The 23,419-nt window shown below is 37.9% G+C and overlaps 4 protein-coding genes and 1 long non-coding RNA gene across 5 annotated transcripts; 1 reads left to right on the forward strand and 4 right to left on the reverse strand.

Annotated features, from left to right (window-relative positions):
- Nucleotides 1-1,261: 1,261 nt before the first annotated feature.
- Nucleotides 1,262-1,601, forward strand: LOC120256926. The gene is made up of 2 exons (XR_005535461.1): nucleotides 1,262-1,439; nucleotides 1,567-1,601. It is a non-coding gene; the product is annotated as an uncharacterized LOC120256926 (long non-coding RNA).
- A 3,476-nt stretch (nucleotides 1,602-5,077) lies between these two features.
- LOC120256922 lies at nucleotides 5,078-6,751 on the reverse strand. Its single transcript, XM_039264585.1, has one exon. It carries the CDS (start codon nucleotides 6,749-6,751, stop codon nucleotides 5,078-5,080), a length of 1,674 nt encoding a protein of 557 aa, XP_039120519.1.
- Nucleotides 6,752-9,122: 2,371 nt separating this feature from the next.
- LOC120256923 (subtilisin-like protease) lies at nucleotides 9,123-10,117 on the reverse strand. The gene is made up of 2 exons (XM_039264587.1): nucleotides 10,111-10,117; nucleotides 9,123-10,045 (listed from the first exon to the last, which is right to left on the reverse strand). The coding sequence occupies exons 1-2, from the start codon at nucleotides 10,115-10,117 to the stop codon at nucleotides 9,123-9,125; spliced, it is 930 nt and encodes a 309-aa protein (XP_039120521.1).
- A 5,432-nt stretch (nucleotides 10,118-15,549) lies between these two features.
- LOC120256924 (subtilisin-like protease 4) lies at nucleotides 15,550-17,449 on the reverse strand. Its single transcript, XM_039264588.1, has 3 exons — nucleotides 16,855-17,449; nucleotides 16,180-16,634; nucleotides 15,550-16,044 (listed from the first exon to the last, which is right to left on the reverse strand). The coding sequence occupies exons 1-3, from the start codon at nucleotides 17,447-17,449 to the stop codon at nucleotides 15,550-15,552; spliced, it is 1,545 nt and encodes a 514-aa protein (XP_039120522.1).
- Nucleotides 17,450-20,759: 3,310 nt separating this feature from the next.
- On the reverse strand, nucleotides 20,760-22,833 carry LOC120256925 (subtilisin-like protease). Its single transcript, XM_039264589.1, has 3 exons — nucleotides 22,113-22,833; nucleotides 21,779-21,924; nucleotides 20,760-21,674 (listed from the first exon to the last, which is right to left on the reverse strand). The coding sequence occupies exons 1-3, from the start codon at nucleotides 22,831-22,833 to the stop codon at nucleotides 20,760-20,762; spliced, it is 1,782 nt and encodes a 593-aa protein (XP_039120523.1).
- Nucleotides 22,834-23,419: the final 586 nt, after the last annotated feature.

Genomic DNA, 23,419 nt, shown 5'->3' on the forward strand with positions numbered 1-23,419 from the left:
TATTTGGATCAATAGCATCCTTTGTGCAAAGAGTTGCTGTCCTTCTTCCAAGAAGTTTTTCTTTGCTTTTTCTTTTTCTTTTCCATTAAAATGATTAAACAATAATTGACATTTCCAGGCACAATGCTTCATTTTAATTTATTTATATTTTATAAAATGTATCATTTTCTATTATCACCAAAATCATTCACTTGCTTCTTACTTGGTTTTCTGCAGTTAAAAATCCACTTCAACAACTTATACCCTCAGACTCAGTCCAAAAGCTAAAGCGCTCTCTCATATTTCTGAACTCAAGATCTGCTGAGGGCCACATTCCTACGGAACCTCCTTCTCAGGAGTAATTCATTCCCTGTCTCTCCTTTTTACAGCTGAGGAGACCTCTGTCGCCTCCTGGTGGACTTCATTGTCTCAGTTGTGTTCTTTGCTTTTGTTGCATGTTTTGTTTCTTTTTCATCATGTTGTAAGGTTTAGGTGGTGCTTCACTTCTGGTGAGTGATCCCTAAACCTGGTTGGCTTGTTACTTTGTTTCTTTTCTCGTCTGTTAGTTTGTTGTTCTCGTGTTTTTATTTCAATAAATTCGTGGTTTATCCACTTTATTAAAAAAAAATGTATTTACTTATTTATTTAATTTACGTAGATTCTTTATGTTCAAAATTTAATTTAACTATTCCAAAAAAAAATTCACTCATAATTTTTTATCTGTGATTGTAGTTTATCCACCTTTTAATAATAATAATAATAATAATAATAATAATAATAATAATAATAATAATAATTTTCTATCCGTAATGATATGTTGATTTTGGTTTTTGTATTTTTCAAATATTTAATTTGATCCCTATGCTTTAGTGAATTTGATCATTTTTTTTTTTACATTTGTGGCAATTAATGTATAAATGTTGTGGTTATTGGTGGGAGGATTGATGGTTTTTTCTTCTTCCCTTATTGTGATGATATGGCAAATTAAAAGCACTTGCATGATGAGAGAAAAAAAAATCATTATATCATGAGGCAAACTACAAATATATTTTAAATTTTATTATATTTTTACATATTTTAGTATTGATGATAATATATATTTGTTTATTCATAAAAGTGCATTAGTTGCATAAGACTACAAATATATTTAAAATTTTATTTTATTCCATGTGAAAAGCACAAAAATATTCACATTTTATATATATATATATATATATATGTATTATAATAATGTTCACATTTTAATATTTATTTATTTATTTATTTCTTTAAAATCAATAACTCGAAATGAGCTCATTCCCGCACCCGCCGACGCTTTTGTCCCTCTCTTCTTCTCCTCCAATGCCCAGGATGATCCATGATGCTTTTCCGCTCCGATCTCCGGTGGATCTCCGGCGACAAAGGCGGCGTCGTCGCTCCGGTCCTCCATCCCCTTCTCTTGGAGAGTTTATGGATTTCAGGTGACAATCAAATCAGAGTTTTACGATTTAATCTTTGGTCTTTCTATTCCTCGTAATTTCTCGAGTTTCTTTGTTGATTTATCCTGAATTTCATTCAATTTTTAATATATTTTTTCTGCAAAATTAGGATTGAGAACAAGATCGAGCTTCTTGTTGAAGTGGTATAATGTCTTGGTTTTTGATGTGAGATCATGTGCTTTGCTAAAATATATAGACCATTGTTCTGCAATTCGTGTGAGTTTCTTATAGTCATTGTGTCAATTAGTATTTGAAGGTTTTCGATTGCTGTTCTATTGAGAAGTTAAGCTGCACATGAAGTAGTAGTAATTCTATTGCATTGAGAGTTCATCTGGATGGTTAGAATAATATTTCATGCACTAAATGTGAAATTTCTCTGCAATTAAAGAAAATGAGTTGCTGAGAACAATGAATTGAAAGAAATGCATTTTGTTAGTTTGAGAGAAATTTGATGCATTGAGAGCTTATCTGGATGTTCAGAATAATATACTTCATGCATTAAATGTGAGATTTCTCTGCAATGAAGGAACATCAGTTGCTAAGAAAAATGAATTGAAAGAAACGCATTTTGTTAGTTTGAGAGAAATTTGAGAACTTGTAAATCTGAGATGGTAGTAGACTATATCATTGCTCACCTCTCAAAACCTGCTTTTCTCTCCAACGACAAAGAAGAACAAATATATCTCAAGGTATAAATTATTGTTCCATAATTAATGTGAACTTCTGTTGTTGCCATAATTAGTCTTCATGTAGAATCCTTGTGAGCTTACTGGCTTAGCCTTTTTCTTTCATGCACATCATATGTAATCATTCTCTCAGTAATGAATGTTGTCATGTTGATGGCTGAGGATAATGGGAGTTTTGTTGATTTGAGATGGATTTAAGACAGTGGAGTTTTGCTGGATTGTGCTTCAAGGTATATTGTTCCATAATTAATGTGAACTTCTCTTGTTGCCATAATTAGTGTTCTTGTAGACTCTTTGAAAGTTTACTGGCTTAGTGATGCAGAATGTTAACAAGAAATCTATCCACGAGATCTCTCTAAGTAGATGTAGAAATTTGTCTCTTACTTTTTTTTTTCTTCAGCCCCCAAAATGACATTGGTGCTAACTACTTAAAGGAAAAGAAGACAATCTGCAGCCCTAAGAAATGAAAAGACAAAAATACCCCCAAACAAAGGCTTAATTGAATTAAGCTAAGAGAAATGAGTTTCTGGCTGTGTTATATTTTAGTGATATTAGGCCCATCTTGTTCTACTGGAATTGCTTTGCCTACATCAGTCACCCGGTCTTCAAAAGAACTCGTCCTCGAGCTCGCTTCAGGATAGAGCGGTGTGTCGGGATAGTACTGTGCCAAATCTGAAATATTGAATGTCGACGAAATCGCCCACCCTTCCGGAAGATCAATGACATATGCGTTGTCATTGATCTTTCTGAGAATTTTGCAAGGCCCAATTCGTTTGGGTTGCAACTTGTTATATGTACCTGCAGGAAACCTTTCCTTACGCAAATGCACCATCACCAAATCACCCTCAGCAAACACTTTATGCCGACGTTTCAAATCTGCAGCCTCTTTATACTTAGCATTTGATGCCTGGAGATTGCGAACCACTTCAGACTGAACTTCTTCAATATGTTACGCCAAATGTTTTTGCTGCAATGTTGTATCCTGGTAACTTCGGTAAAGGGATGAGATCCAAAGTGTGTTGTGGAGGTCGTTGATACACAATCTCAAAAGGAGTCTTACCTGTTGTCCGGTTCACCACATTATTAAATGCAAACTCAGCAGGGGCAAGGGCCATATCCCATTGTTTTGGCCTATCACTGCACAAACAACGAATGATCGAACCAAAGGGTGCGGTTGACTACCTCCGTTTGCCCATCGATCCGGGGATGAAAAGAGCTCTTGAATTGCAAATCTGTTCGAACATGTACCACAAAGATCGCCAAAAGTGGCTTAGGAATTTGGTGTCCCTATCTGAAGTGATGGATTTGGGGATACCGTGCAAACGCACCACCTCGCTGAAAAAAACAAAGGTTGCCACATGACTAGCATCAGCAGTTTTCTTGCATGGTATGAAGTGTGCCATTTTGGAGAACCGGTCAACAATTACAAGAATAGAATCAACGACTCACTGCGTTAGTGGAAGTCCCAAAGACAAAAATCCATTGAAACATCCTCCCATGGGGCAGCGAGGAATAGGTAGAGGCATGTACAATCCCCGTGTTTTTGAGATTGGCCTTTATTGCTTTTAACAAATCATGCACTTTTTGCACAAAAGCGCCACATCCCTCTTCAGCGTGGCCGATAGTACCGTTTTTCCACCAAGCCGTTAGTTTTGTCTCTACCAAAATGACCTCCACAATGCAGCTCTGAAATCAGTGCTTCTCTCATAGAACCATGTGGAATACATAGACGGTCCTTGTAGAATAAGAAACCATCGTGTATCAAGAACGCCCAATGCAAATGAAGTCCCTCGACACACTCGTGCCCAATTGTCAGCAAAATCCACATCCTCGTGATACAACTCCTTCAAGCAATCAAATCCGACTACTATATTTTCCATGGTAACCAAAAGACTAGCTCGACGACTCAAGGCATCCGCAACTTTATTATGATGTCCACTTTTATGTTTGATCACAAATGTGAATTGTCTGCAGATATGTAACCCACCTTGCATGCAGTCTGTTGAGATTTTTTTGTGTGTTCATGTACTTCAATGCTTCATGATCTGTGTGCAGCACAAATTCTTGTTGAAATAAATATTGCTCCCAATGCTTTATGGATCGCACCACTGCATACAATTCAATTTCATATGTTGTCCATTTTTGTCGAGCGGTACTCAGCTTTTCGCTCATGAACGCCACAGGTCGGCCTGATTGGGAGAGGACTCCACCAATCCCAACAATGGAAGCATCCGTTTCCAGCTCAAACACTTGCTAAAAATCTGGTAGAATTAAGATAGGGCGATGGTTAGCTTCTCCTTAATGATAATGAAGCTGTTTTCAGCTTCTTCACTCCACAGAAACTTTCCTTTCTTCAAACATTCAGTTATCGGTGCCATGATAATGCTGAAATTTCGAATGAACCGCCTATAGAGCGTGGCTAAGCCATGGAAGCTACGCACATCTCCCATCTGTCTTTGGTCGGGGCCAATCACGGACGACCTGGGTCTTCTTCATCTACACGAATGCCTTGCCAGAGACCACAAAGCCCAGAAACAACAGTTTTGGGAGCTTAAAACTGCATTTTTTTACATTCACATACAGCTTATTTTCCTGCAGTACTAGTAAAACTCTTTTCACATGCCCCACGTGCTCAAGTTCAGACTTGCTAAATATCAAAATATCATCGAAATAAACCACTACGAACTTATTAATAAAAGGTTTTAGAACCTGATTCATCAATCGCATGAACGTGCTGGGAGCATTGGATAGTCCGAACGGCATAACAAGCCACTCATACAATCCTTCCTTGGTTTTGAATGCCGTTTTCCACTCGTCTCCCGGTCTAATCCGGAGTTGATGGTATCAGCTACGCAGGTCAATCTTTGTGAAAACATTGGCACCTTGCAACACATCTAACATATCATCAAGTCGCTGGAATTGGAAATCAGTATTTCATCTGTGATTTTTGTTGATTGCCCTGTCGTCTACACACATCCGCCAAGATCCATCCTTCTTCGGTACTAGGAGTGCTGGGACAACACAAGAACTCATACTCTCCTTGATATACCCCTTCATTAGTAGCTCCTCCACTTGTAGTCGCAAAATCTCATGCTCAGCGGGACTCATGCGATAATGAGGTAAATTGGGCAATGCCGCTCCCGGAATGAGATCAATGTGATGCTGGATGTCCCGCAATGGGGGTAAGCCCGTGGGTAGCTCTTCAGGCATAAGGTCTTGAAACTCTTCTAAAAGGGAACGCAGCGATTGGGGAACCTCATTAACAGTATTGAGGAATCCTCTACTCACCATGGCAAGTACAAAAGTTGCTTGTTTTGTCTCCTGTTGGAACTCCTTGGCAGAACAAAGAGATACTGCTGAATGCTTCCTCTCACTCTCACCTATCAAGGGGCATAAAGTATATCTCACTCTATCCTTTATGAATTCAATCACGTTGGCTCTACCCTTATGATGTGCATCCACATCAAACTGCCATGGTCTCCCCAACATGATTTGGCATGCGTCCATGTCCACTACATCGCATACAACCTTGTCTTTGTATTTACCAATGGAAAACTCTATCTCGCATTGCTCTGTAACTTTAATCTCACCCATAGACTTGATCCACCCAATTTTATAAGGATGAGGGTGTTTTCTCAACTTCAACTTTAATTGATTAACCATCTCCCGAGATATTAGATTCTCCTGACTGCCACCATCCACTATAACCTCAAACACTCGTTGGTTAACCTTGCATCTTGTTCGGAAAAGATTGTGCCTTTGTGGATCCTCCGCTATTGACTCCATAGTTAGTGCTAATTTGCGAACCACACAAACAACCTGTTCATCCTCCTCATACACATCATCTGGCCCCACAGTGTAATGCTCTTCTGTTGCCTCGAACCCGTCTTCATGTTCAACCATATTAACCTGACCCCGTTTGGGACAATTGTTTGACAGATGCCCCGGTTGATTACAACGATAGCACTTATTACCTCGTTCTCGAGCATATGGATTGGAATTCTGCCGGTTCTGTGGACCACCTTGTAGCTGGTTGTGACTACTCGGCTCAGTCATTTTTGAGCTTTCTGCTGGCGTTTTCTTTCCAAAAGGTTGAGAGCTTTCAATCTGACTGGTGTTCGGTCTATTCCCTTGATTGTGACCTCGCGATGAATCTCCAGCTCTATGCTCTGTTGGTTGTCCTCTGGTTGCGCGGTTCAGTTGTGCTTCTACTTTCATAGCACGATTGATGGCTTCATCTACCCCATACACCGGTGCTAATTCTACACGATCTCGGATGGTGATTCGAAGACCACTCATAAACCTTGCGGTCTGCTGAGCTTCAGTCTCTGACAAATTATTCCTCGCCGACAACCGGTGGAATTCCTCCGTGTATTGTTGGACTGTTCGAACACCTTGTTTACAATCTTGATACCTTTGATACAAAATCTGGTCATAATCTGATGGCAAAAATCTGAACATTAGCGCCTCCTTCATACGCCTCCAACTACGGATTGGTTGTTTATGTTGTCGCCTTCGTTTGCCCTGAAGTTGCTCCCACCATGCCGAAGCCCCACCACGCAGTTTGTAAGCCACATACTTGACTTGTAGGTGTTCTGCGATGCTCATCAATTCAAAAATACTTCTCGACCTCGGCAACCCAATCAAGGAAATCCTCCACATCAAGATTTCCTGAGAAAAAAATGGCGAGATCTGCTTTGATCTTTGGGTAAGGAGGATCAAAACCTTGCTCTCCATCAGAGATCTGATTTTCCTCATCTGAATCGGAACCTGCAACATTCTCATGTAGTGGAAGATTGGGAATGGCCCTTCCTTCAACATGACGACGAACCCCTTGATGTCGAGGTTGACTCGTTTGCAGATTCTTCATTGCCTCCACCATTTGTTGCATCTGTTGTTGAATAGCAGTTAGGGTTTGAAGGATGGCAACATTGGTGTTGAGGTTGCTACCATTGCCATCAGCCATTTGCGCAGGAACAGCCTCGCTCTGATGCCAATTGATGCAGAATGTTAACAAGAAATCTATCCACGAGATCTCTCTAAGTAGATGTAGAAATTTGTCTCTTACTTTTTTTTTTCTTCAGCCCCCAAAATGACATTGGTGCTAACTACTTAAAGGAAAAGAAGACAATCTGCAGCCCTAAGAAATGAAAAGACAAAAATACCCCCAAACAAAGGCTTAATTGAATTAAGCTAAGAGAAATGAGTTTCTGGCTGTGTTATATTTTAGTGATATTAGGCCCATCTTGTTCTGCTGGAATTGCTTTGCCTACATCACTTAGGCTTTTCTTTTTCGTGCACATCATATGTAATTGTTCTCTGAGTAATGAATGTTGTCATGTTGATGGCTGAGGATAATGGGATATTGATTTGGGATGAGTTTAAGACCACGGAGTCTGCTGATTTGTTCTTCAAGGTATACTGCAATATGCAACGCTTAATTATATACTCTCAGCAGCAGAGTAAATGCAAGGACAATGTTGATTAATATACACTAGGCTCAAGATACCGTAGCAAAGAATGGTGGATTTGTGTTAGGAAGCAGTGCAATACTGTAAAGAAGATAACATTTTCAGTATACAATTATTAATCAATGGATGCAAATGATGAAATGACGTTAAATGTTGGTGCTTGTTGATCATGGTATTTGGACAGATGATTTCTTCATTATTTGCCTAACTAGCAAGACATGTTATCCATCACAAGATGGGGTTACGGCTTTTTAGAAAAAGCACTTCTTGTTTGTTGATTATAATATAACTGTCTAAGGTTTTAGTCATGGAAGCCATCTAGGGGCTAAACTTATGATTGATTATTTGCTTCAGGAAAGGTTTGATGATGGTGTAGACTTGAGCAGAGGTTGGTTTGATGTTATCATTGGTTTGGATAATTGATATGGAAGTTTTGAGAGTTTTAGTTATTTTGGCCCTGTAGAGTGGATGAAATCCCAAAAAAACACAAGTGTTTATGCACATATTGACCTTTTTTTGTTTTCCATTTTTCTATTTTTTCGTTTCAGTTAATAACTTAAGTTCATTAATAGGACTAACAGTAATTGAGCTAATGCAAAAGTGCGAAGTAGTGCATCAAATTCCTCAATTATGAAGGCATTATTTTCACAAGGAATTTTGGTCAACGCAACACAATCAGCTCATATAAGCTTATTACATATGGTGATTACTGCATTTATGGATTTTAGAATGCTATGTAGATGGGACTTGTGACATTATGCTTGCTGGACACCCATGACAACTCACCTTCCCCAATGACTCCTAAGCCGGGGTGAGAACCATTCATGGTTAATGTGATACTATAGGTAAATTTTTGTTCTAATCGGGTAAAACTAAGCTGGTAGTGAGAGAGGTAGATTCTCACAAATGGTGGTTCTATGAATGTGGCATTGTAGATTTCCCTAGCATCACCCACGTTTGTCAATGTTCGGCTAATAGTAGTGCTTGCTGATCTTGATGCCATTTGTATGCCAATAGAGGGATAATTGAGTTGCTCGCCAGAGATGGATCTAGTGCAGTTTTGTGTGTTGTTTTTGGTGAAGATTTGCACATCTTGACTGTTATTAGAAAAAATTCCGCAAAGATAGGCAACATAATCATCTGGTTCAATGTTGTAGAGCGAGACCGGGATCCATGGCTTTTCGCCACATTGACTTGGCCTGCTCCCCGTTGGAGAATGTTGGCCCTGTCGTTCAAAGTTGCTTCATCAAAGATTGGTTTTCCATCTAAGTCGAATGTGTTGGCTGTGGTGATGAGTGCTGATTGGATCTCTGATGTTGACCATTGACGCTTGTTGTCGTTTTCAACTTGCTCATGATAAGTGCCACAATTCCAGAAACATGGGGCGTGGCCATGGATGTGCCGCTTTCAAAGTTGAATGTCTTAATTTTTAGACCTGATGGGAAGGGCCCCAACTTCTAGTGGCCATGCAGATAGAATATTCACTCCAGGTGCAGTGACATCTGGCTTCACAATATTTCCATTATACTTGGCCGGGCCTCTGGATGAGAAGTATGCCAATGCGGAGATGGGTGAATATCAAATATTGTTCCACCGAAGGTGATCTTTGCTGTAGGTGTAGAGTTTGAAATAATATAATCTTTAATTTGAATGGCATCTTTGTAGCTCACATGTGATACTGGAAGATGGTGAGCGTCTGAAAATGTTGTGTACCCTAACCTTTCAAAATTCATAAGGATCATGCCAGCACCTCCAGCATTCCTGACAACTTTACCTTTTTCGATGTTATCTAAACCTCCAATATTGCACATCACAATCTTATCTCTAACATCAGTGCCATTTAACGAATTATTAAAGCAATATAGTTGACTATGTTGTCCGTTGCTACCTGGAAAAACAAGGGATAAAAATTGATTAGTAACCATGTTGGGTTGGTAGGCACTTTCTCCGTGGAATTGTGTCCCATTGCCGAGTGTCACAGTTGCTCTTATTCTCCGATCTGTAGTTGTTGCACCGGCGACCATATCCCACGGTGCAGCATGACTCAATGTCTTTGGGTCTGGGCCATTGTTACCAGCAGCTGTGCAGGGGAAGATCCCCTTCTGCATTGCTGAGAACGTGGCAACAGCGACATCATCCTCAGTAAATGAAGTAGGCAAGTTAGGAGGTCGTGCCCCAAAGGACATTTGGAGGATATGCACCCCATCTTGCATTGCTTTATCTATAGCTGCTAAGACACCAGCTGATCCGCAACCTCCAGGTTTCCAACAGACCTTATACACTGATATAAATGCTCTTGGCGCCATTCCTGCTGCTCTTCCAAGAGCTTGGTCAAGGACCTCTGCATTATCCACAAAGTTGCCTGCTGCAATGCCAGCCACATGTGTTCCGTGACCTTGATCTATGTCAGTTGCTGGAGTGGTGCTATTAGCTGTATCAAAAGATTGTGCCGCAATGACTTTATCATTGCAAGGTGTTTTGGAGGTAACAACTTACATTCCATCCTGCTGGGCGTGGAGGCATTCCTGTGTCATCAAAAGAAGGATGGGGCATGTGAATGCCTGTATCCAACACTCAATGATAATCCCTCACCGTAAAAAGAGTTGCTTGTGGACCAAGCTCCAAATAAAAGTGCTCAAGTTTAGGAAGTCATGAGTATAGGTTGTTTGGAGGTGAAGTGTCCTGCTCGGATTGGCACGCAGAAATCCGTCCATCTTCTCCATGTCTCTTACTTCTTCTGGTGTTAATCTTGCTGCAAACCCGCTGATTGCTTCTTTATATGAGAAAAGCAACCGTGGCTCGCCTGTATCGAGAGTAGTGTTGGGCAAGAAGGACTTGTGCCAATTCTCTAAACCCTCGCCACCTAAGAAATTTGAGCCCTCTGGCTTCAGTACGTGAACAATGAAGGTTTGGATTTGGCTAGTGTTTTCTCTCCGGTCACTGACTATAGGCAATAATTGGCCATGAACCAAGAGAACAATGTTCAATGAAAGAAAAAATACAAAAACCAACAAAGAAGGACAACCATCCTTGATTTCTCCCATTTGAGTGAAGTTTTGAAAGAGCTAATGGAAGAAATCAAATAGCCAAGGTGTGGATGTGGTTCATGCTCTCTGTGACATTCAAATTTATAGACTATATATCTATGACGTAGGATGGCACATTGTTGATGGAATTTGGGAATTTTCATCCATATCATACCCTATGCATCTCATCAAAATTGTGAAAATTTATTTTGCTAGTAAGATAGGGTACCACTTTGAATTCAGACACCAAATATAATTGCCTTGAATGAAGTATATCACTGATAATTTTGGACTTCAGAACAAGCTTGGGCTTTGGATGCTATGAACCAGTACTATGTTACTATTATTCAGAAATGCATGCTGCATGGTGTGCTTTCTCTTTGCATGGTGTCCTTGTGACATAGTATTCGAACTCCATTATGGAATGCTTTTTTTTATAATAAATTAATCATACAAATGGTCTCAGCTCACTAAACTAATATATATTATTAGTGATAATAATCAAGAAGTTTAAGGATGATCTAAATGTGCTTTTTGTGCATTGATTATATTTGCTTATATTGATGATAGAATACAATGAGCATCTTGTTTTGGAAGTACTATCCTTGTCTGAGGCTATTGCACCTTGCAATTGCTTTCAACGATCACATTGAAGTATTTGAATCATGTGCATTGTGTTTGCACTAGAGTTGTTGTCATTCCTCCAAGAAGTTTTCTAAAAATATGATTAAACAATAATAGGCATTAGGAACCGGGGCATAGCCAATGGTACCCACCTAACATTGGGTTTTAGAGGTCTTAAGTTCAAGCACTCAACTTCCAATATGTAGGGTCCCTGTGGGAGGTCTGTGCGAAAAGCTCTTTCCCTCCCCTTTAGAGTTGGATGGCAGGGGATTTTATCCAAGGAGGTCTATAAGCCATCGTAATTGATGTATCTCCGTGTCTACTTTTCCCTTAACCAATAGTGCTTACTTTTTTCATCAAAAAAATAATAATTGAGATTTTGAGAAACCACATTTTCTTTGTAAAATATTCATGTTAATTAGAAAAAAATTTTTCAAAATCTAATGCTTTCTCAGTTTTGCAAAATAGAACAGGAATATTTTATTGTTTTTAAACTATGTAGTTCTCCAGTAATAAAAAAAAAAGAAATAACTGTTAATGGTGTTAACTCTTCCTTATTTGGCAGGGGTAAAATTGTCAATTCAGTTGAAAAATGGTCAACATAGTTTAGTTTGGAATTCATGTTTTAAATTTTTTTAATGGAATTTTGGGGGGTATGTATAATATATATATATATATATATATTTTTTTATGCCTTCTAGGCTAGCTTTCATATAAAATGATAATTTTGCCATTGCTAAATATAGCATTAACGGTTTTTTCCTTTATTGTTTAGCTGGAGAAATGGTATAGTTTAAAAATCAAACAAAAATCCTGTCCTTATTTAACAAAACTGGAAACCACAAATTATTTTTGAAATTTTTCCCTTAATTTTTTTATATTTTATAAAATTTATTTATTTTTATGTGTCTAGATGTTGTTATGCTCAAAATTCAATTTAACTATTAAAAAGAAATTTAACTCAATGATATTTTTTGACAAATACAACAAGCACAGTTACGAGCCAAGAATTGATCTTTTAGCTCATACGCTCTCATTTGGTGATATAGAATTTCAACTACAAACCTGCACCTATAATCGAGAATCCATTACCATTATTACGTTCAACGATACTTAAATTATCCAGAACAACGGCTTTTGTAATGGGGCTAATGCCACTTAACTATCAATTTTTTGGACATAATTCTCCATCTAATGTTCATTTTGACTTTTGAATTTTTAAAATATTTAATTCGATTCATGTGCTTTAGTGAAATTGAGACTTTTTTTACATTTGTGGCAATTAATGTATAAATGACATGGTTATTGATAGAAGCACTAATGTTTTTTTTTGTTTTTCGGTTTTTGCTTGAGGTCGTGACATGGCAGTTTAAAGCACTTGCATGGCAGAGATGCAAAAGAGGGAGAAAAAATCATTTTAGCATGAAGCTCTCTATATTAATCATTTTCATATTAAAATATTAGTGAATTTTATTTTATTTATTTATTTATTTATTTATTTTTTTGAAAAGGTGGATAAACCACATTCATTAAAAACCGTAAAAAAAGAAGTACAGAAGGGGAAAAAAAGACAAGAACACAGGAGTCAAGGCTCTACAAAATTATCACAAGGAATGCATAGAAACGGCTAACAAATAGAGAAAAATCAAAAGAAACAAACCCTAAAAGAAGGGAGGTTCTTTAGGGGTAAAAAAAAAAGTTTCTGAATTTTAATAGATATGCTTATATATTTTGCATATTTTAGTATTGATGATAATATATATTTTTTTATTCATAAAAGTGTCTGACTTCTACAAGACTACAACTATGTCTAAATATTTGTTTTATTTTATGTGAAAAGCATAAAAATGTTCACATTCTTTTTCTTTGAATTTTTTTTCCTTTTTTTATAATAATGTTCACATTCTAATATTTGTTTGTTTGTTTTATTTATTTATAGGAAAAAATAATGGGAATTTAAACAATAACTAAAAATTAGCTAATTCTGGGACCTGCCCCCGCCTTTGTCCCTCCCTTCTCCTCCTATACAATGACTGGGGTGATCCATATATGATGCTTATCCGCTCTGATCTCCGGTGGATTTCCAGTGACAAAGGCGCCACGGTTGCAACTCTCCTCCATCCCCTTCTCTTGGAGGTTTTATGGATTTCAGGTGACAATCAAATCAGAGGTTTATGATTTAATCTTTGGTCTTTCTGTTCATCGTAATTTCTCGAGCTTCTCTGTTCATTTATCCTGAATTTTATTCAATTTTCTCCTATTATGCTGCAAAATTAGGATCTCCAGCAAGATTTGGCTACTTGTTGAATTGGCATAATGTCTTGGTTTTGATGTGAGATCATTTGCTTTGCTAAAATATAGGCCATTGTTCTGCAATTGGTGTGGGTTACTTAGTCACTGTGTCAGTTAGTATTTGAATGTTTTCGGTTGCTGTTCAATTTAGAAGATAAGCTGCACATGAAGTAGTAATAATCCTAATGCATTGAGAGTTCATCTGGATGGTTAGAATAAAATTTCATGCACTAAATGCGAAATTTCTCTGCAATTAAAGAACATGACTTTGCTGAGAAAAATAAATCGAAAGAAATGCATATTGTTAGTTTGAGAGAAATTTGATGCATTGAGAGCTTATCTGGATGTTCAGAATAATACTTCATGCATTAATTTTGACTTTTGAGATTTCTCTGCAATTAAGAAAGATCAGTTGCTAAGAAAAATGAATTGAAAGAAATGCATTTTGTTAGTTTGAGAGAAATTTGAGAACTTGTAATCTGAGATGGAAGTAGACTATTTCATTGCTCGCCTCTCAAAACCTGCTTTTCTCTCCAACGATAAAGAAGAACAAATATATCTCAAGGTATAAATTATTGTTCCATAATTAATGTGAGCTTCTGTTGTTGCCATAATTAGTCTTCATGTAGAATCCTTGTGAGCTTACTGGCTTAGCCTTTTTCTTTCGTGCACATCATATGTAATCATTCTCTCAGTAATGAATGTTGTCATGTTGATGGCTGAGGATAATGGGAGTTTTGTTGATTTGGGATGAGTTTAAGACCACGGAGTCTGCTGATTTGTTCTTCAAGGTATACTGCAATATGCAACACTTAATTATATACTCTCAGCAGCAGAGTAAATGCAAGGACAATGTTGATTAATATACACTAGGCTCAAGATACCGTAGCAAAGAATGGTGGATTTGTGTTAGGAAGCAGTGCAATACTGTAAAGAAGATAACATTTTCAGTATACAATTATTAATCAATGGATGCAAATGATGAAATGATGTTAAATGTTGGTGCTTGTTGATCATGGTATTTGGACAGATGATTTCTTCATTATTTGCCTAACTAGCAAGACATGTTATCCATCACAAGATGGGGTTACGGCTTTTTAGAAAAAGCACTTCTTATTTGTTGATTATAATATAACTGTCTAAGGTTTTAGTCATGGAAGCCATCTAGGGGCTAAACTTATGATTGATTATTTGCTTCAGGGAAGGTTTAATGATGGTGTAGACTTGAGCAGAGGTTGGTTTGATATTATCATTGGTTTAGATAATTGATATTGAAGTTTTGAGAGTTTTAGTTATTTTCTTCCTGAAGAGTGGATGAAATCCCAAAAATAATACAAGTGTCTATGCACATATTAACCTTTTTTTTTTTTGTTTCAATTAACAACATAAGTTCATCAATATGACTAACAGTATTTGAGCTGAATGCAAGAGCGCAAAGTAGCGCATGAAATTCCTCAATTATGAAGACAATATTTTCACAGACATTATTTTCACAAGGAATTTTGGTCAACACAACACAATCAGCTCATACAAGCTTATTACATATGGTGATTACTACATTTATTGATTTTTAGAATCGCGATGTAGATGGGACTTGTGACATTGTGCCTGTTGGACACCCATGACAACTCTCCTTGTCCAATGACTCCGAGCTTGGGTGGGAACCATTCATGATGAATGTGATACTATAGGTAATTTGTTGTTCTAATCGGGTGAAGCTAATCTGGTAGTGAGAGAGGTAGATTCTCACAAATGGTGGTTCTATGAATGTGGCGTTGTAGATTTTCCCTAGCATCACCCACATTTGTCACTGTCCTGCTAATAGTGGAGTTTGCTGATCTTGATGCCATTTGTATGCCAATAGAGGGATAATTGAGTTGCTTGCTAGAGATGGATCTAGTGCAATTTTGTGTGTTGTTTTTGGTGAAGATTTGCACATCTTGACTGTTATTAGAAAAAAATTCCATAAAGATAGGCAACATAATCATCTGGTTCAATGTTGTAGAGCGAGACCTGGATCCATGGCATTCATCACATTGACTTGTCCTGCTCCCCGTTGGAGAATGTTGGCACTGCCGCTCAAAGTTGCTTCATCATAGATTGGTTTTCCATCTAAATCGAATGTGTCGGTTGTGGTGATGAGTGCTGATTGGATCTCTGATGTTGACCATTGACGTTTGTTGTCGTTTTTCAACTTGCTCATAATAAGTGCCACAATTCCGGAAACATGAGGCGTGGCCATGGATGTGCCACTTTCAAAGTTGAATGGCTTTATTTTTAGACCAGACAGGAAAAGCCCAACTTCTACTGGCCATGCAGATAAAATATTTACTCCAGGTGCAGTGACATCTAGCTTCACATTGTTTCCATTATACCTGACCAGGCCTCTGGATGAGAAGTAGGCCAATGCTGGAGATGGCCGAATATCAAATATTGTTCCACCAAGGTGATCTTTTGCCGTAGGGTGTAGAGTTTGAAATAATATAATCTTTAATTTGAATGGCATCTTTGTAGCTCACATGTGATACTGGAAGATATTGAGCTTCTGAAAATGTCGTGTACCCTGACACATCATCATTCATAAGGACCATGCCAGCACCTCCAACATTCCTAACGACTTTACCTTTTCGATGTTATCTAAATTTCCAACATCACACATCACAATCTTATCTCTAACATCGATGCCATTTAACGAATTATTCAAGCAATATAGTTGTCTAAATCGTCCATTGCTGCCTGGAAAAACAAGGGGAAGAAATTTGTCAGTAACCATATTGGGTTGGTAGGCGCTTTCTCCGTGGAATTGAGTCCCATTGCCGAGTGTCACAGTTGCTCTACTTATTCTTCGATCTGTAGTTGTTGCACCGATGACCATATCCCATGGAGCAGCGTGACTCAATGTCTCCGGGTCTGGGCCACTGTTACCAGCAGCTGTGCATGGAAAGATACCCTTATGCATTGCTGAGTACGTGGCAATAGCAACGTCATCCTCATCAAGGGAAATAGGCAAGTAGAGAGGTGGTAACCCAAAGGACATTTGGAGGATATGCACCCCATCTTGAATTGCTTTGTCTATACCTGCTAGGATACCACTTGATTCATATGTCTTTCCAACACACCTTGTACACTGATATAAATACTTTCGGCGCCATCCATGCAGCCCTTCCAGGAGCTTCGTTTGAGGACTTCATGCGTTATTCACAAAGTTGCCTGCTGCAATGCCAGCGACATGTGTACCGTGACCTTGATCTATGTCAGTTGCTAGAATGGTTTTATTATCAAGTTTGAAAGATTGTACCCCCAATGACTTTATCATTGCAAGGTGTTTGGAGGTAACAACTCACGTTCCATCCTGCTGGGCGGGGAGGCATTCCTGTGTCATCAAAGGAAGGATGGGGCATGTAAATCCCTGTATCCAACACGCCAATGATGATCCCCTCACCGTAAAATGAGTTGCTTGTGGACCAAACTCCAAATGAAGTGCTCAAATTTAGGAAGTCATGAGTATAGGTTGTTTGGAGGTGAAGAGCCTTGCTCGGATTGGCACGGAGAAATCCATCCATCTTCTCCATATCTCTCACTTCTTCAGGTGTTAATCTTGCTGCAAACCCACTGATGGCTTCTTTATATGAGAAAAGCAACCGCGGCTCCCCTGTATCAAGAGTAGTGTTGGGTAAAAAGGACTTGTGCCAATTCTCTAAATCCTCTGCACCCAAGAAATTTGAACCCTCCGGCTTCAAAACGTGAACAATATATGTTTTGATTTGGCTAATGTTTTCACCATGATCACTGACTATAGGCAATAGCTGGCCGTGAACCAAGAGAAGAATGTTAAATGAAAGAAAAAATGCAAGAACCACGAAAGGAGCAAATTCACCCTTGAACTCGCCCATTTAAGTGGAGTTTTGAAAGAACTAATGGAAGAGATCAAATAGCCAAGGTGTGGATGTGGTTCATGCTCTCTGTGATATTCTAATATATAGACTGGATATGGACTTAAGTTGGCACATCGTTGAATGAATTTTGGAATTTTCATTCATATCATACCCTATGCATCTCATCAAAATTGTGATAATTTAATTTGCTAGTAACATAGGGTACCACTTTGAATTCAGACACCAAATATAATTCCTTGGATGAAGGATCTCACTCTTCCGAACATTCCTGGACTTTTGGATGCTATGAAACCTATACTAACTTACTATTGTTCAGAAACGCATGCTGCATGGTTTGCTTCCTCTTTGTATGTTTACCCTTTTTGGCAAAATATTCGATTCCCATTAAGGAATGTTTTTTAAAAGAAATTAATCCTATAAATGGTTTTAGCTCACTAGACTAATATATATTATATGTGATTATGTTAAAATAATCCACAAGTTTAAGGATGATCTAAACAAGCCTTTTGTGCATTGATTATATTTGCTTATATTGATGAAAGAATCCAATGAGCATCTAGTTTTGGAAGTAGTATGCTTGTTTGAGGTGATTGCAACTTGCAGTAGTATGCTTGTTTGAGGTGATTGCAACTTGCATTAACTTTACACTAATCATATTGAGGTATGTCATCTTCCAAAAAGTTTTTCTGTTCTTGTTTTTTTCCTCTGAAACATGATTAAACAATAAGAGATATTAGGAACCCGACATAGCCCAACAGTACCCACCTTGCATTGGGTTTGAGGAGTCTGGATTTCAAGCCCCTCAAATCACAATGTGCAGAATCTTCTGTGGGAAGTTTGTTTGAGGAGCACTTTCCATCCCTTTCAGAGTTGCATGATCAGGGTTTATCTTTTAGAAGATCCCGTAAAAGCACCGTAATAGGGTGCACCTTCATAACTACATATCCCTTGACTAAGAGCGCTTGTTGCTTTTATCAAAAAAACAATAATAAAAATTCCTTGAAACAACACTGCCTTTGTAAAATATTCATGTTAATTTATTTATATTTTATAAAAATTATTTTTTATGTTTCTAGATAATTTTTTTCTTCAAAATTCAATTTGACTATTAAAAAAAGAAATTTAACTCATAATTTTTTTAAGGCAAATGTGACAAACGCAGTAAGGCGTGTGCACGAGCCAAGAATTGATCTTCCAACCCATATACCCCTTATCTGGCGATATAAGGTTTGGGTTACAAATTTGCACCCATAATAGAGGACCCAATATCACTTTTGCGTCAGAATTGAACTTTCCAAACTAACCACTTTTACAATGGGGCTATCATTTCTTTCACTATAATTTTCTATCTAATGTTCATTTTTATTCTTGTATTTTTATAATATTTAATTTGATACCTGTTTTTTTATAGTGAAATTGAGATATTTTTTTACATTTGTGGCAATTAATGTATAAGTGATGTGGTTATTGATGCGAGGATTGATGTTTTTTCCTTTTTTTTTTTTTTCTTAAGGTGATGACATGGCAGTTTAAAGCTCTTGCTAGGCAAAGATACGAGAAAGGAAAAAAATCATTTTAGCATGAGGCTCTCTATTTTAATCATTTTCACATTAAAATATCAGCGGATTTTAGTAGATATGCTTTATACATCTTATATTTTAGTATATTTTAGTATATTTTAGTATTGATGATGATAATATATATTTGTTTATTCATAAAAATGCATTAGTTTTACAAGACTACAATTATATCTATGTGAAAAACACAACAATGTTTACATTCTTTTTAAAAAAGAAAAAAAAAATTAAATTAACCATATTTGTTATTATTTTTTTTATAATAATGTTCACATTCTAATATTTTTTTTTGTTTATATATTTATTTATTTATAGGGAAAAAATAATGGGAATTAAAAACAATAATTCGAAATGAGCTCATTCTCAGACCAGCCCCCGCCTTTGTCCCTCTCTTCTCCTCCTACAATGACCGGGATGATCCATACATGATGCTTTTCCACTCCATTCTCTAGCGGATTTCAGTTGACAAAGGCGGCGCTGTCGCCACTCTCCTCCATCCCTTCACTTGGATAGTTTATGGATTTCAGGTGACAATCAAATCAGAATTTTATGATTTAATCTTTGGTCTTTCTTTTCCTCGTAATTTCTCGAGTTTGTTTGTTTGTTTGTTTATCATGAATTTCATTTAATCTTGTTCCTATCTTGCTGCAAAATTAGGATTGCGAGGGAGATTGAGCTTCTTGTTGAAGTGGTATTAATCATTGTGTCAATTAGCATTTGAAGGTTTTCGATTGCTGTTCAATTGAGAAGTTAAGCTGAAGTAGTAATAATCATAATGCATTGAGAGTTCATCTGGATGGCTAGAATAATACTTCATGCACTAGATATGAAATTTCTCTGCAATTAAAGAACATGAGTTGCTGAAAAATGAATTGAAAGAAATGCATTTTGTTTGTTTGAGACAAATTTGATGCATTGAGAGCTTATCTGGATGTTCAGAATAATACTTCATGCATTAATTGTGACTTCTGAGATTTCTCTGCAATGAAGAAAGATCAGTTGCTAAGAAAAATGAATTGAATGAAACCCATTTTGTTAGTCTGAGAGAAATTTGAGAACTTGTAATCCAAGATGGAAGTAGACTATTTCATTGCTCACCTCTCAAAACCTGCTTTTCTCTCCAATGATAAAGAAGAATAAATATATCTCAAGGTATATAATTATTAATCAATGGATGCAAATGATGAAATGAGGTTAGATGTTGGTGCTTCTTGATCATGGCATTTGGGAAGATGGTTTCGTCATTATTTGCCTAACTAGCAAGACATGTTATCCATCACAAGATGGGGTTACAGCTTTTTACAAAAATCACTTCTTGTTTGTTGATTATAGTATAACTGTCTAAGGTTTTAGTCATTGAAGTCATGTAGGGGCTAAACTTAGGTTTAACAATTGTGTGGACTTGAGCAGAGGTTGGTTTGATGTTATTATTGGTTTAGATAATTGATATTGATTTCCCCGAGTTTAGTTATGTTGGTCCTTAGCAATGGATGAAATCCTGAAAATAATACTAGTGTGTATGCATGTATTGTCCTATTTTTTCTCCATTTCAATAACATCAGTCCATCAATAGGACCAATAGTAGTTTGAACTAAATGCAAAGTACATATTAGTGTCTCATATTCCATTATTATGAAGACATTATTTTCACTTGGAAATTTTAGCAAGGCAACACGTACAACTAGCTCATGCAAGCTTATTACATGGTGTGATTACTTCATTTATTGGTTTTAGAATGCAATGTAGATGGGACTTGTGACAGTGTGCTTGCTGGACACCCATGACAACTCTCCTTGTCCAATGACTCCAGAGCCTGGATGAGTGCCATTCATGGTGAATGTGATACTATATGTAATTTGCTGTTCTAGTCGGGTGAAGCTAAGTCTGTATTGAGAAAGGTAGATTTTCACAAATGGTGGTTCTATGATCTTAGCATTGTAGATTTCCCTAGCATCACCCACATTAGTCACTGTTCGGCTAATAGTGGTTCTCGCTAATCTTGATCTCATCTGTACACCTATTGAAGCATAATTAAGTTGGTCACCAGAGATGGATCTAGTACACTGGGTATTGTTTTTGGTGAAGATTTGCACTGTCTGGCTGCTATTAAAAAAGATTCCACAAAGATAGGCGACATAATCATCCGTTTCGATGTTATAGAGAAGACCTGGATCCATGGCATTCGTGACATTGACTTGCCCTGCTCCCCTTTGGAGAATGTTGGCACTGTTGTTCAAAGTTGCTTCATCAAAGATTGGTCTTCCATCTAAGTCGAATGTGTTGGCTGTGGTGATGAGTGCTGATTGGATCTCTGATGTTGACCATTGACGTTTGTTGTCGTTTTTTAACTTGCTCATGATAAGAGCCACAATTCCGGAAACATGAGGTGTTGCCATGGATGTGCCACTCAAGAAGTTGAATGTCTTTCTTTTTAGGCCGGATGGGAAGGGCCCAACTTCTACTGGCCATGCAGCTAAAATATTCACTCCTGGTGCAGTGACATCTGGCTTCACAATGTTTCCATTATACCTGGCCGGGCCTCTCGATGAGAAATAGGCTAATGCCGGAGCTGGGCGAACACCGAATATAGTGCCACCGAAGGTGATTTTTTTGCTGTTGGTGTAGAGTTTGTAGCAAAATAATCTCTAATTTTGAATGGCGTCCTTATCACTCACATGGGATACTGGAAGAGGGTGAGGTTCTGAAGATGTTGTGAACCCCAAGACATCAAAGTTCATGAGGATCATGCCTGCACCTCCAGCATTCCTGACGAAATCACCTTTTTTTCAGTATTCTCTATATCTCCAACATAGCACATCACAATCTTATTTCTAACATTGAAGCCATTTAATGAATTATTCTTGCAAGACAGTTGGTCTGAACGTCCGTTGCTACCTGGAAAAAAACAAGGGAAGAAACTTGTTTGTAACTGTTTTGGGTTGATAAGCGCTTTCTCCATGGAATTGCTTCCCATTTCCGAGCGTCACAGTTGCTCTTATTCTTCTATCTGTCGTGGTCGCACCAACAACCATATCCCACGGAGCTGCATGACTCAATGTCTCCAAGTCAGGGGCCATTGTTACCAGCAGCTGTGCATGGGAAGATCCCCTTCTGCATTGCTGAGTACGTGGCAACAGCAACTTCATCATCGTCAAAGGAGTTGGGCAAGTAAGGAGGTCGTGCCCCAAATGACATTTGGAGGATATGCACCCCATCTTGAATTGCTTTGTCTATGCCTGCCAGGATACCACTTGATTCACATCCTATATCTTTCCAACACACCTTGTACACTGATATAAATGCTTTTGGCGCCATCCCTGCAGCCCTTCCAGGAGCTTGGCCGAGGACTTCTGCATTATCCACGAAGTTGCCTGCTGCAATGCCAGCGACATGTGTACCGTGACCCTGGTCTATGTCAGTCGGCGGAATGGTTGTATTACCTTGTTTGAAAGATTGTGCCCCAATGACTTTGCCATTGCAAGACCGTCTTGGTAGGTAACAACTTGCGTTCCATCCTCTTGGCCGTGGTGGCATTCCTGTATCTGCAAAGGACGGATGAGGGAAGTGAATACCTGTATCCAACACTCCGATGATGATCCCTTCACCGAAAAATGAGTTGCTTGTGGACCAAGCTCCAAATAAAGTGCTCAAGTTTAGTAAGTTATGTGTATATGTTGTTTGGAGTTGAAGCCGCTTGCTTGGATTGGCACGCAGAAATCCATTCATCTTCTCCATGCCTCTCACTTCTTCGGGTGTTAATCTTGCTGCAAACCCGCTAATTGCTTCTTTGTATGAGTAAAGCATCCGCGGCTCGCCTGTGTCTAGAGTAGTGTTGGGCAAAAAGGACTTGTGCCAATTTCTCTAAATCCTCAGCGCCCAAGAAATTTGACCTCTCTGGCTTAAGAACATGAACAATGTAGGTTTTGGATTTGGCTAGTGTTTTTCTCCATAGTCACTAACTATAGGCAATAGCTGGCCATAGAACCAAGAGAACTGAGTTAAAAAGACAGAAAGAAGAGTAGAACTAAGAAAGAAACAAAGCCAGACTTGAACTCTCCCATTTGAATGGTGGCTTGAAAGAACTTATGGAAGAGATCAAATAGCCAAGATGGGGATGTCTTACAGTGGTTCATGCTGTCATGATATTCCAATATATAGATATATATATATATATATATATATATATATATATGGACAATCTATCTATGGCTTAAGATTTCACATCGTTGAAGGAATTTGGGAAGTTTCCTTTATGGAATGCCTCTCATCTGAATTGTGATAATTTATTTTGCTAGTTACGTAGGGTACCTAATTGAGCTTAGGCACATATATATAATTGCCTTGAGTGAAGGATCTCACTAATTATTTTAAACATTAGAACATGTTTATA

The sequence above is a fragment of the Dioscorea cayenensis genome, unplaced genomic scaffold (assembly GCF_009730915.1).
Source record: "Dioscorea cayenensis subsp. rotundata cultivar TDr96_F1 unplaced genomic scaffold, TDr96_F1_v2_PseudoChromosome.rev07_lg8_w22 25.fasta BLBR01001723.1, whole genome shotgun sequence".
NCBI classification, from domain to species: Eukaryota; Viridiplantae; Streptophyta; class Magnoliopsida; order Dioscoreales; family Dioscoreaceae; genus Dioscorea; species Dioscorea cayenensis.

Coding starts and splice junctions, on each gene's coding strand:
- LOC120256922 (XM_039264585.1), bottom strand. CDS start 6,751: ATGAGCATCGCAGAACACCTACAAGTCAAGTATGTGGCTTACAAACTG.
- LOC120256924 (XM_039264588.1), bottom strand. CDS start 17,449: ATGGGCGAGTTCAAGGGTGAATTTGCTCCTTTCGTGGTTCTTGCATTT. Junction 16,635..16,854: donor CAATGATAAAGTCATTGGGG/GTACAATCTTTC, acceptor GTATCCTAGCAG/GTATAGACAAAGCAATTCAA. Junction 16,045..16,179: donor ATTTAGATAACATCGAAAAG/GTAAAGTCGTTA, acceptor TTCAAATTAAAG/ATTATATTATTTCAAACTCT.
- LOC120256925 (XM_039264589.1), bottom strand. CDS start 22,833: ATGCTTTACTCATACAAAGAAGCAATTAGCGGGTTTGCAGCAAGATTA. Junction 21,925..22,112: donor CTTCCCATGCACAGCTGCTG/GTAACAATGGCC, acceptor GTTTTTTTCCAG/GTAGCAACGGACGTTCAGAC. Junction 21,675..21,778: donor CAGGAATGCTGGAGGTGCAG/GCATGATCCTCA, acceptor ATTCAAAATTAG/AGATTATTTTGCTACAAACT.